The sequence below is a fragment of the Mustela lutreola genome, chromosome 3, assembly GCF_030435805.1.
Source record: "Mustela lutreola isolate mMusLut2 chromosome 3, mMusLut2.pri, whole genome shotgun sequence".
Lineage (NCBI taxonomy): Eukaryota > Metazoa > Chordata > Mammalia > Carnivora > Mustelidae > Mustela > Mustela lutreola.
This window is the reverse complement of record NC_081292.1, coordinates 85949076-85961755: the sequence shown is the minus strand read 5'-3', so window position 1 is coordinate 85961755 and position 12680 is coordinate 85949076. Positions and strand designations below refer to the sequence as shown.

The following is a 12680-nucleotide window of genomic DNA, read 5'->3' as shown; positions in this document are numbered from 1 at the left end:
ATTACATTTATTATATCATATAATATATAACAATGTAATGATTATGTAACAGTGTATAATTATAATATATAATGTATATAGTATGGTATATAAATATTAGTATAATAATATAATTGATATATTAATGTAATAATATGTAATAGTATGATATACATATTATTCATTGATGGTTAAGGGTTTTTGTGAAGCATATTCATTTTATGAATTCTCTTCCTGCCATACATGGAAGTTTTTAATATGTTTTTAATTTTTATAATGTTGGTATCCTTGCTGTGTGCTTGTGATTAATACTGTGTTGTCTCTGTGGTCCAAATAATAAGCCCATACCCAAGTTTTCTTATTTAATATTCTGCCTATCAGCAGTTTACTGGTTTTATTCTTTTTTTTTTTTTTGGAAGTTTTATTCTTGACTACAATTCTGACCACACTTTAATTTATATGTTTTGTCAGATTGTGAGATGAGCAGATTGTGAGGCTCCCCCAAAGCTTGGCTCATTGCCTTCTTTACATTCCTGGCATCTAGTACTTTGCTAGGTAGAACAAGAAGTGATCAGTATATGCTTATGAGATTAATAAACTAGGAAAGAATAGAAAGGAAGTCACACTGATCTGAGAGTAGCTTGTATTTCTAAAAATCAAGAAACTGAGCTTCTAAGAAATCTTAAGAAAGATTACTGATCTTGGAGGTGTGGGCCACTAGGAAGACCATGTAATGCCAGATAGGTTAGAATTGCTGTTTTATCTATTTGTCTCTGGTGGGAGAGTATGAAATATAAATGTTCCAACTATTCTGAAACTTCTCTTTTAACTAACTTAATATACTATTATTCATTAAACAGCGGCGGGCTAGCAGAAAGACTAAATGGCCTGCAGAATCGGGAGAGATCTGCCATTTCTTTGTGGAGACATCAATGTGTTTCTTACCAAAAGACCCTTTCAGGTAAGGTCTGCACTGACATCTGAGACTGTGGGTAAAGAATGTGCCAATTAAAAGTATTTTTCATTAAGATATGTAAATTTGGTCATTATTATTTTCATGATGTTTTCTTTTTCTCCAGGTGTCCTTTAGGTCTTAGATATTGTTCTGAAAGATGAGTCCATTTTTATAGGGTCTACTGATCCCTCCGTATAGAATTTCTCACAGTTCAATAGAAGACTTATTATTGATCTGACTTGGAGGGTTCTGTATTATGTCTTTCTTTTTTGTGTCTTTTGCTATATCTGAAAGCCAGTAGCTTTTAGACTTTTGTGACCACAACCCCTAGTAAGAAATACATCTTATATTTTCTCCCAGTTCACACATGACTTACATGCGCTTGCACACACACACACACACACACACACCCTGAAACAAACATTTTATAAACAATACTAACCTTAGTAGGTATGATATACTCTTCATTCTCTTTTATTTTTACCATAATCGTAGTCTCACTAAATTGGTGTGGGTCTCTTCTAATGAGTTGCAAGATACACTTTGAAAGTTGCTACTACCAACAAGTGACTACAAACCCTTATTTCCTAACAAATTGTTTGATATTAAAAATATTTCATATACCTAGAAAACCTTCCTTTCTGGTGAGACTGTGTTCTTTTTCGTGGTTTCGTTCTGATTGGTCTCTCCATCAGGAGGTGGGGCAGAGGTGGGTGGGCATGGTCATCTATTCCAAATCTATTAATAGTTTTCTCTCCATGGGGAACCTTGGCATGTGTATTTTAATGGGCTCAAAGGTTATTCTGGCAAATGTTAGCATGCAAATTAGAACAAGAGTACTAGATCGAATACTCAACCAGTATGTTGTCAACTCTTGAGCATTTCTCTGGAAGACTTTTGTAATTCTGATCTCATTTATTATCTTTAAAATACTTCCCACCTGGTACCTGGCTCTGACTCTTGATCTCAGGGTTGTGAGTTTGAGCCCATGTTGGGTATAGAGATTACTTAAAATTTTAAAATCATAAAAATAAAATAGGTGTGCCTATCTTATTTTTAATAAAACATTTTAAATTTTTAATAAAAAATTTTTAATTAAATTTATTTATTTTCAGCATAACAGTATTCATTATTTTTTCACCACACCTAGTGCTCCATGCAATCTGTGCCCTCTATAATACCTACCACCTGGTACCCCAACCTCCCACCCCCCCCCCGCCATTTCAAACCCCTCAGATTGTTTTTCAGAGTCCATATTCTCTCATGATTCACCTCCCCTTCCAATTTACCCCAACTCCCTTCTCCTCTCTAACTCCCCATGTCCTCCATGCTATTTGTTATGCTCCACAAATAGGTGAAACCATATGATAATTGACTCTCTCTGCTTGACTTATTTCACCCAGCATAATCTCTTCTAGTCCCATCCATGTTGCTACAAAAGTTGGGTATTCATCCTTTCTGATGGAAGCATAATACTCCATAGTGTATATGGACCACATCTTCCTTATCCATTCATCCGTTGAAGGGCATCTCGGTTCTTTCCACAGTTTGGCGACCGTGGCCATTGCTGCTATAAACATTGGGGTACAGATGGCTCTTCTTTTCACTACATCGTATCTTTGGGGTAAATACCCAGTAGTGCAATTGCAGGGTCATAGGGAAGCTGTATTTTTAATTTCTTGAGGAATCTCCACACTGTTCTCCAAAGAGGCTGCACCAACTTGCATTCCCCTCCAACGGTGTAAGAGGGTTTCCCTTTCTCCACATCCCCTCCAACACATGTTGTTTCCTGTCTTGCTAATTTTGGCCATTCTAACTGGTGTAAGGTGATATCTCAATGTGGTTTTAATTTGAATCTCCCTGAGGGCTAGTGATGATGAATATTTTTTCATGTGTCTGATAGCCATTTGTATGTCTTCATTGGAGAAGTGTCTGTTCATATCTTCTGCCCATTTTTTTATATGATTGCCTGTCTTGTGTGTGTTAAGTTTGAGGAGTTCATTATAGATCCGGGATATCAACCTTTTGTCTGTACTGTCATTTGCAAATATCTTCTCCCATTCCGTGGGTTGCCCCTTTGTTTTTTTGACTGTTTCCTTTGCTGTGCAGAATTCTAATAAAACATTTTTAATAAATAAAAATAAAATGGCTTAGTTGGTCAAGTGCCTGACTCTTGGTTTTGGCCTAAGTCCTGATCTCAAGGGTGGTGAGATCCAGTACCACATTAGACTCCATGCTCAGCAGTAGTCTGCTTGGATATTTTCTCTTTCTGACCCTAGTCTACTCACTTGTGCTCTCTCTCTCTCAAACAAATAAATAAATCTTAAAACAAAATAAAAATCATTTCTAGCTACCTTTTAGCAACCCTCTTTTCTCTTTCATATTCTTGTATTAGAGTATTATAATAAGTATCAGGATGACCTGATACATATGACCCAAGAATATATTTTTTGTTACATGGTGCCAGAGATCAGCCTGTTGTTACATTTATTACTCTGTATCTTGCCATTTTTTTAAAACAAGGATTATATTTAAAAATCATCTTTACAACTCATTTGATTAGTCAGAAAGTCAAGCATATGTTAAGGTCGACAAGTTGTATTACTCAGGGAAGTCAGTAATACTCTGGAATAAGCACAAAAAAGAATTTAATAGTGTTTATATGTGAAAGCCACAGGGAGAAGATTTCATGCTTCGGGCATATTGGTTTCAAAATGTTGTCAGGTCTTTTCCATGTGGTAGCTCACACCTCAAGTCCAATATAAAGAACGATTTCTTTTCCAATATTTTACCAGAAATTCTGAAGTGGTTTTCACTGATCTGCTGAGACGTGTATCCCTCCTTGAACTAATTAGTGTTGAGGTAGAATATAATAAATAGCACTATACTAGCCCCATGATTAACTTGTGATCTTTTTCTTTTAAGACATATTTAATAAAAATTAACATGTACCATTTGTGGTTTAATAATATATTATGCTATCTCCTTTTAGTGCTCTTTCATGTTCTCCTATTCATAAATACTACATTATACATACTTAACCTCTCAAATATAAATGTCCTTGAGTTGGAGTGATCACTTTCTCCTATAGTCTATTCACCTCCACCTCTAACTAGTTCTGTTTAACTTTGTGTCATTTTGAATTAGTTAGCGGTTCTATGCATTAAAAATTTCTTTCATTTTGCTTGAACTAGAATATGGCATTGCCACCTAAGTTCTCAAACTAACTCTTTGTCCTTGTTCTGCTTTTTCCTCCCTTCCTTTGAAGTAATCATATAAGAGAATAGTAAGTTTGGATTTCTTTTTGAGTGGATTTTATATTTAAATTACTAGATTTCAATGAAGCAACTTTTATTTCTTAATGATATAAACCAGCTTTGTATTGAGAGTTTGAGATGGGGTAATGAGCCACAAGATGGTAAAATACAGTATGGGAAGAATGGAGGACAAGAAGAGGATGGCAAAGAGAGTAAATAGGATAGCTAGCTTTTCCTTGTAAGTCTGGCCACTGCACACTTAAAAGGCCGAACATTGGGAGTACCATCTGTATGCTACATTAGTGTTCATGACACACCCTTTTTTCCTTTCCCTCACAAAAAAGTAGAATGTTAATTCTTGAAGGTTCTTAAAGATCTTATAGTATCAACTCCTCTTTGGGGGATGGAGAGAGTATGTGACCTAGAAGAGGGAAGTGACTTGCTTTGATTATTGAAATTAAAGGAAGAAACAGGGCTAGAACCCTAACGACCTGACTGCCTATGTCATGCTCTTTCTGTGGGAATGTGATCACATTCTGCCTCATAAAAATAATTTTTTCACTCCTCTACCAATTTGTTCTTGATAGTACATTGAGGAATAAACAAATACCCTAGATTGGACTCTGTGTCTCCAGTATGGTATCTGTCCTGAATTTTATCGTCTTTATAGGCTTGTAATATTGTAAGTTGCTGTTTATTATTGGAGAGGAAGACTTGGACAAACTTTATTTGAACCATAAATTCCTAAGAAATAATTGGAGAAAAATAGCTTCTGTTTTCTTTTCTCCTTCAACATTGTCCTTCTCATTGTCGTATCATGTTTGGAGGTTTACTGTATGGCAGGGTATAATGCTGAGGGTGTACTACGTATTGAAGCATTTAGTATGCAAAATAATGCTCTAAGATTCAATTTGCTTTTGTTAGTTTCCAGCTGAAAAAGCTGTAGGTTGGGGCACCTGGGTGGTTCAGTTGGTTAAGCATCTGCCTTCTTAGATCAGGATCCCAGGGTCCTGGGATCTATCCCCACATCAGGCTCCCAGATCAGTAGAGAGACTGCTTCTCTCTCTCCCTTCACTGTTCCCCCTGCTCGCCCCCCATCTCTCTTGCAAATAAATAAATTAAATTAAAAGAAAAAAAGCTGTAGATCAAATGAATATATGGTATAGATGAGTAAGTCCAGATTTGAGGTTATCTCTGTAGTCCATGTTCTTATTCATTAATCTGTGTAGGCCTTCATTAGATGATCTTTTGGGCTAGAGAAAGGATTTAAGAAAGCAAGTGATTAAGGAACAAGCAGAATTAGAAATACTGATACCATGTGATGTTGTTTGGGGAAAAAGAAGTTTTTCAGTGTGTAGGTCCATATCACATTCTTGGGACAGTGCTGTTTTAAGGAGCTTAGGACATAAATTTGAAGGTTATAAATAATGAATCTTGTATAGGATACCCTAAAATCTTGTGATTTGGAAAGGGAGGTGGCAGATTGACTTCTTAATTATTCATGTTAATATATACTAGAAGTCATTCTACATTGTTGTCCAGTTTTATTACAGTGAATTGACCAAATTGTTAAGCACAGAGTGGAGAGAGTTTTCTGGAAGTTGGAATAAGAAAAATACCAAATCAAATAAGTGTGACCGTGTGCCTGAAATGAAGGGGAGAAATATGACCTTTTATTTGACTCATAAGCACCAGATAGCTTATCTGGAATGTCCCTTATAATTTCCTTACAATTTGGGGATAGAGGGTATATAAATTATGCCATAAAGAAAAGACAAAAGCAAAATAAAACAAAACGACAGAGTCAACAATGACTCCATTACTTTGGTATAGGAATGTGCTTATCTCCAATAGATTTTACTTTCTTTTGTTTTTTAACTACGTTCCATGTGCAACCTGAGGCTCAAACTAACCCTGAGATCTAGAGTCATGTGCTCTACCAACTGAGTCAGCCAGGCACCCCTTCAATAGATTTTTCTTTTACAAGTCTGAACATTTTTTAGATTTGGATTTTATTTTTTCTTTCTTTTTTTTTTTTATAGTTTTCTTTTTTTTTTATTTTTGCAAATTTTTTTTTAATTTTTTATTTTTTATAAACATATATTTGTATCCCCAGGGGTACAGGTCTGTGAATCACCAGGTTTACAAACTTCACAGCACTCACCAAATCACATACCCTCCCCAATGTCCATAATCCCACCTCCTTCTCCCAAACCCCCTCCCCCCGGCAACCCTCAGTTTGTTTTGTGAGATTAAGAGTCACTTATGGTTTGTCTCCCTCCCAATCCCATCTTGTTTCATTTATTCTTCTTCTACCCACTTAAGCCTCCATGTTGCTTCCTCATATCAGGGAGATCATATGATAGTTGTCTTTCTCTGCTTGACTTATTTCTTTCTTCTAGGTGAATTTCTTATTTTTCAGGTCGATTAGATCTTCTTCTTGGTGTCTTATAATACATCATCCTATTTTTCTCATTCCTTTTAATATAACTTACTACTGTAAACATGTATTAGGAAGAAGATTTCACTGTTTTGTTTACTTTGTGGCATAGCAGAAATTTTTTCTTTCACTTTACAAATTTTTATTTTCTTATTTCTACTTATTTCTACATACTGAGTAAATTAAAAAAATAAATAAAAAGAAAAATTTATAAATATTAAGTAGAGGTAGCTCCTTCTACCCCAATTCCAAAAGTGAAAATTTAGTAATAGCTGAGATTCAATGGTGGAGTTATTAAAATATCTATATTGTTAATCTAAACTCTCTGAGCCTCTAAATTTCCTTATCATAAGTGAGTGTAATAGTAGTACCTCAACTATTGAGCTTGTGCTAACAATAAATTGGCTTCATGGAAGCCATACAGCTGAAGGACAAAGTCAACAGTCAATAGATGGTGAAAATAAAGAAACACTACATTATTCTGAGGTCAATTTTCATACCAGATCTAATAGTTCAGAAGCAACTAAAATCAGCTTTTCCTCCTCTTCTGCAGGGTTTGGATGTACCTTTGGATTTATAAGGTATTAAAGTCAAGAGTTCCATTTCTTTCTTACACACGGAAGTGGATTGTTCATCTTAGGTTAATTTTTTTTTTTTTAAGATTTTATTTATTTATTTGACAGAGAGATCTCTAACAGTGAGACAGTGAACACAAGCAAGGGGAGTGGGAGAAGGAGAAGCAGGCTTCCTGCTGAGCAAGAAACCGGATGCACGGCTTGATCATGACCTGAGATCATGACCTGAGCCAAGGCAGATGCTGAGTGACTGAGCCATCCAGGTGCCTCATCATCTTAGGTTAATTTTTTTTTATATACATATATTTTTATCCCCAGGGGTACAGGTCTGTGAATCGCCAGGTTTACACACTTCACAGCACTCACCAAAGCACATACCCTCCCCAATGTCCATAACACCACCCCCCTCTCCCAATCCCCCTCCCCCCAGCAACCCTCAGTTTGTTTTGTGAGATTAAGAGTCACTTATGGTTTGTCTCCCTCCCAATCCCATCTTGTTTCATTTATCTTGGGTTAATTTTGACTGAACTGGTAGATATATTGGGCTTGACTTTCCCTTCTTCTAATGAGTTTACTTCAAAATCTAGGAATTAGTGGTAATTTTATGAACCACATCTTGGGTTTTGGTTAGATATTAAGTAAAACATATCTCACTTGGTCTATCTTTATTTCCTTCAGACATGAGAAGTAAAGGTTTACAAAATCAATGTGTAGATTGTAATTACTTACTTGAGGCCTTTATGTTCCCCTTTAAAAAGTATTATCTAATTAATCCATAGTGAAAAGGGTTGTGAACTTCCTTATTGATTGGAAATGTTTGAGTGAATGTCTCCAACACATCTCTCTGCCTTTTTCGAAAACATTTTATTTTGAGATACCTATAGATTGACATGTAACTCATGCAGTTGTCAGAAACAATACAGAATGATTTTCTGTGCCCTTCACCTGCTGTCCCCCAATGATGACATCTCTTTTTTAACTATACTATGGTAGCACAACCAGGATATGAATCCAGGATAGAATTCACTGAATTTATTCAAATTCTACCAATTTTACCTATAAATGTGAGTTTGTGTGTGTGTTTTGTTTGTGTAATTTTTTAAATTTTTTATTTTATTTTTTTCAGTGTAATTTTTATCATGTATAGGTTCAGGTGCCCACCACCAGGCTGGATACACATCAGTCCATCACCTCGTGTTACCCTTTTACAGCCACAACCACCTCTTTCCTACCCTCCTCTCTAACAGCTTGCACCACTAATCTGCTCACCAGTTTTGTAGTTCTGTCATCTCAAAATGTTATGTAAATGGAGTAACATGGTGTATAACTTTTCGGGATTGACTTTTTTCACTCAGCGTAATTCCCTCAAGATTTATCCAAGTTTTTCGGGGTGCCTGGGTGGCTCAGTGGGTAAAAGCCTCTGCCTTTGGCTCAGGTCATGATCCCAGGGTCCTGAGATCGAGCCCCGCATCGGGCTCTCTGCTCAGCAGGGAGCCTGCTTCCTCTCTCTCTGCCTGCTTCTCCTCTCTCTGCCTGCTTCTCTGTGATCTCCATCTGTCAAATAAATAAATAAAATCTTAAAAAAAAAAAAACGATTTATCCAAGTTTGTATATATATCAGTAGTTAACTTCCTTTTATTGGTGAATAGTAATCCATGATATGGATGTACCAGTTTGTTTAACTATGCACATGCTGAAGGACATTTTGATCATTTCCAAATTTGTGCTATAACAAGTAAAGGTGCTATGAACATTAGTGTACAAGTTTTTGAGTGAAAATAGGTTTTTCTTTTTCTGATATAAATGATCAGGGGAGTAATTACCAGTTGTTCTAGTAACTGCATGTCTAGTTTTATAAGACATTACATGTTAATATCAAATATTTCAGTAAATAATTCTAACACAACATAAAAATTTCTTTAACACCTTTGCTTTGGGGATTTTATTTTTTCTTTTCTTCCCTCATGTATAGCTTACTTTTTTGGGCTGCTTTTTAACTCCCACTTACACCATTTAATAATCAGTTTTGTTTCCGTGTTTTTATCTTTGAGTACATTTCAGTATAAAAGACATATCTCAGGGTTCTTCAAACTTCAGTAAATTATTTAATGTGCACTGTTTCCTTGGCTGGTTTGATTTTTGTTGTTTTTGTGGTCATTAAGGAGGGACTGAGGTTGGTTAAAGAACAGAGAGAAGTGTATGTGCTACATATGAATACTAGTGTAGACGGGTGTGTGAGTTGACAGGCAGAGAAGATAGGGCCAGAGGCCTGACTACTCAGGGCCTGGAGGCCATGATAGTATTTTCTTAACATTTACTAAAGTGTAATTAACATATGTTATATCACTTTCAGGTGTACAACATAATGATTTGACAGTTCTATACATTAGTCAGTGTTCACCATAAGTATAGTTGCAGTCTGTCACCATATAGTGTTACTACATTGTATTGTTAACTACTAACTAACTATATTCCTTGTGCTGTACTTTTCATTTCCATGACTTACTATTTTATAACTGGATGTTTGAACTTCTTTACTCCCCTCTATTTATTTTGCCATCCTCATCCCTGGCCCACCTTCCAAAGTGATGCCTTAGAAATATGCATTTTGAAATGTGGCTGTGGAAGAAAGAATAGATGATTATAGAGGCAGAAGAAAAATATTTCCTAGATTTCTCTTCCGGAACCTTTCTATTTTTCTTCTCTTTGAAAGGAAACAGTTTTCTAACACTGCTTTGTGATGGCCCATTTTTATTATGTGATATCCAAAGCATTTCATGTGTTTGCTAGCACATTTAATCCTCATTATAACCTTCCAGTTAGGTCTTATAATACTATTTATAGATGAAGAGGGACGCTGGGTGGCTTAGCTGTTAAGAGGGTGCCTTCGGTTCAGGTCATGATCCCAGGGTCATGGAATCAAAGCCTCACTTCAGGTTCCCTGCTCTGCCAAAAGCCTGCTTCTCCCTCTCCCACTCCCCCTGCTTCTATTCCCTCTCTCACTGTATCTCTCCCTGTCAAATAAATAAAATCTTTAAAAATAAATAAATAAGAATAAAAAAATAAAGATGAAGAGAATGTAGACAGGCACAGCCCTGTGTCTCTGGCCAGTAGGTAGCAGAGCCAGATTTGCATCAGGCTGTCAGTGGCCTGTGATCATAGACCATCTCCTTCTAGGTAGATTGTTGGAAGACAGATCCAGGGAGGTGCTGAAATATATACCTATGGCATGACATGAACAGGCCTTGTTCAGCCTGTGTTTAGTAAGAGCATGACAAATATTTTCATGTTATGTTATCTAAGTTTTTAAAACTAGAAATAGTTAAGGATATTCTTAAATGGACAAAACCTATTATTACTTAGGAAGAGAGTGGGAGGAAAAAGGTAAGTGAAACAAACAAACAAATGTTCTTCAGATAAATTATTTTTCACTAGGAGATTTTTGTTCTGAAAAGTTCACTTTGAATTTGAGAAAGATTGTGGTGGGAGGGAGGGAAGAAACAAGTAAAATTAGTGAAGTGCAGTAACATTTACTGGTATCCAAAGCAGAATTCTCTCTGAATTTTCTTTTTCCTCACCTTGTGGCTATCAGATATGTTGAGAGTAGTCACTAAGCATGTGTGTGTGAGTTCTCACTTTGGAACACCCTTCAGTATGCCTGAGAAGTAAAAATCATGTAGGTTTTCTATGCATGTGTATGTGTTTCAAACATAATATATAAGTTGTCTTGAGCTTAGGTTAGTATTACAAGAGCAAAGAATGAACTTAGTTATTCATATTGGCATTAGTATTTAATAGTTTTTATATTACCATTTTTATATTTTCTTGCCTTTTGCCACTAGGTCATGGTCAGCTGAAATTTTGCCACAAAATATTGTAACTCCTGTAACCCTTTCTCCCCTGCTGCTCTTGGCAGGATCTTGATACTGCCACCAGGGAAACCTTGCTTTCCACTTAGAACACTAGCCAGCCTCTTTGGACCTCTCCCCAGTTATTGGTAGAATGCCCATGTTAGTCACCTAGACGTGGTACTGAGTCTCCTTAAAATTCACAGTTATTCAATTGTCAGAATCTATTAGATAACTGTTCACTATTAGTATATCTGCTTAAAGTAAATATGTTCAAATTTCAGGAGTTCTTATTTTTTCATTTCTCTTATATTTTTAATTTCCTAGTTTCTTTGCATTAAGAATAATTATTTCCTTAATTTTCCCACCATGATTTTTACAAAATTATGTTCACTGCCTTATTGTTTTTCTAGGTGCCACATTTTATTACACATGTCCCCTTCAAAGGTTTTTTTGTTTTTTTTTTTATGGGGTTTTTGTTTTTTATTTATTTGAGAGGGGATGAGAGAGGGGAGGGTTAGAGGAAGAAGCGGACTCCTGTTAGCAGGGAGCCCAGTGTGGGACTTGATCTCGAGACTCTAGGATCATGACCTGAATGGACAGCAGTTGCTTAACCCACTGAACCACCCAGGCACCCATGGGATTTTTGTTTTTATTTGTTGTTCTTTTCTCCTCCAGAGAACAGTGTCTGAATTTAGGGGGAACTCTGCCATTTGTTATTTCTTTTTGGATTTCTGGATACCAGACTTGAAAGTTTTTAGAGATAATGCAAATAGGTGAGACTGGAGTTCAGATTGATACAGAAAATAGAAGTGATGACTCCCACTGAATACTCCTTCCTGCCAGGCACTTAGTGAGGCAGTGCCTACACACTTCTTCATGTTACCGGTCATCTCTAGAACCGTTCAAAGCTGCACTATGCCTTCCAGATCATAAAAGTACCCAGAATGTTCTATCGTGTCCATAGAATCAGAAATTGTTTGTTAAATGAAGAACGCTGGTTTGGGGATGGGAGACAGGGTCACTACCCTTTTAAATTCTGTTTTTCACTGCCTATTGTTAACCAAGCAATGTGGGGTGGTTTTTTTTGTTTTGGGGAGCTTTTTTGGTTGTTTAAGATCACTTCAATTAGCTAATTGAAAACATTGATTTTCCTTTAAGTTGTATTGTAGAAGATAACTAAGTAATATTTAGTGTCTTTTTCTATAAAATTGTCTTGTGCATCATTTATGCAGAGGAAAAATTTTTGTGCCTGTATTTCTTCGTTTCCTTTTTTTTTTTTTTTTCTAAAGATTTTATTATTTGACAGAGAGAGAAAGCACAAACTGGGGAGCATCAGGCAGAGGGAGAGGGAGAAATAGGCTCCCTGTGCAATAGAGAGCCTGATGCAGGGCTCTATCCCAGGACCCTGGGATCATAACCTGAGTCCAGCGCAGTTACTTAACTGACGAATAAGCCACCCAGGCACCCCTGAACCTATATTTCTGTTTTGGTTTTAGTTATATGAATACATTTTCTTTTCCCATACTCCTGCTTTACTGGTGCTTAGAATCTCTGAGAGATGGATGGTTGCAGGAGAGGGTCACGGATAAGAAGCTAGACAGATAATTGTTTATTTATTAATTC

General features: G+C 36.2%; 1 protein-coding gene across 7 annotated transcripts in view; it reads left to right on the top strand.

Moving 5' to 3' along the window:
* SPIDR (scaffold protein involved in DNA repair) overlaps positions 1 to 12680 on the top strand; it is a 609776-nt gene that overhangs the window by 256701 nt on the left and 340395 nt on the right. For all 7 annotated transcript variants that reach the window (XM_059166493.1, XM_059166499.1, XM_059166494.1 and 4 more), the window contains one exon: positions 840 to 940. In XM_059166493.1, coding sequence (XP_059022476.1) covers positions 840 to 940 — 101 coding nt within the window. The remainder of the gene's footprint in view (positions 1 to 839; positions 941 to 12680) is intronic.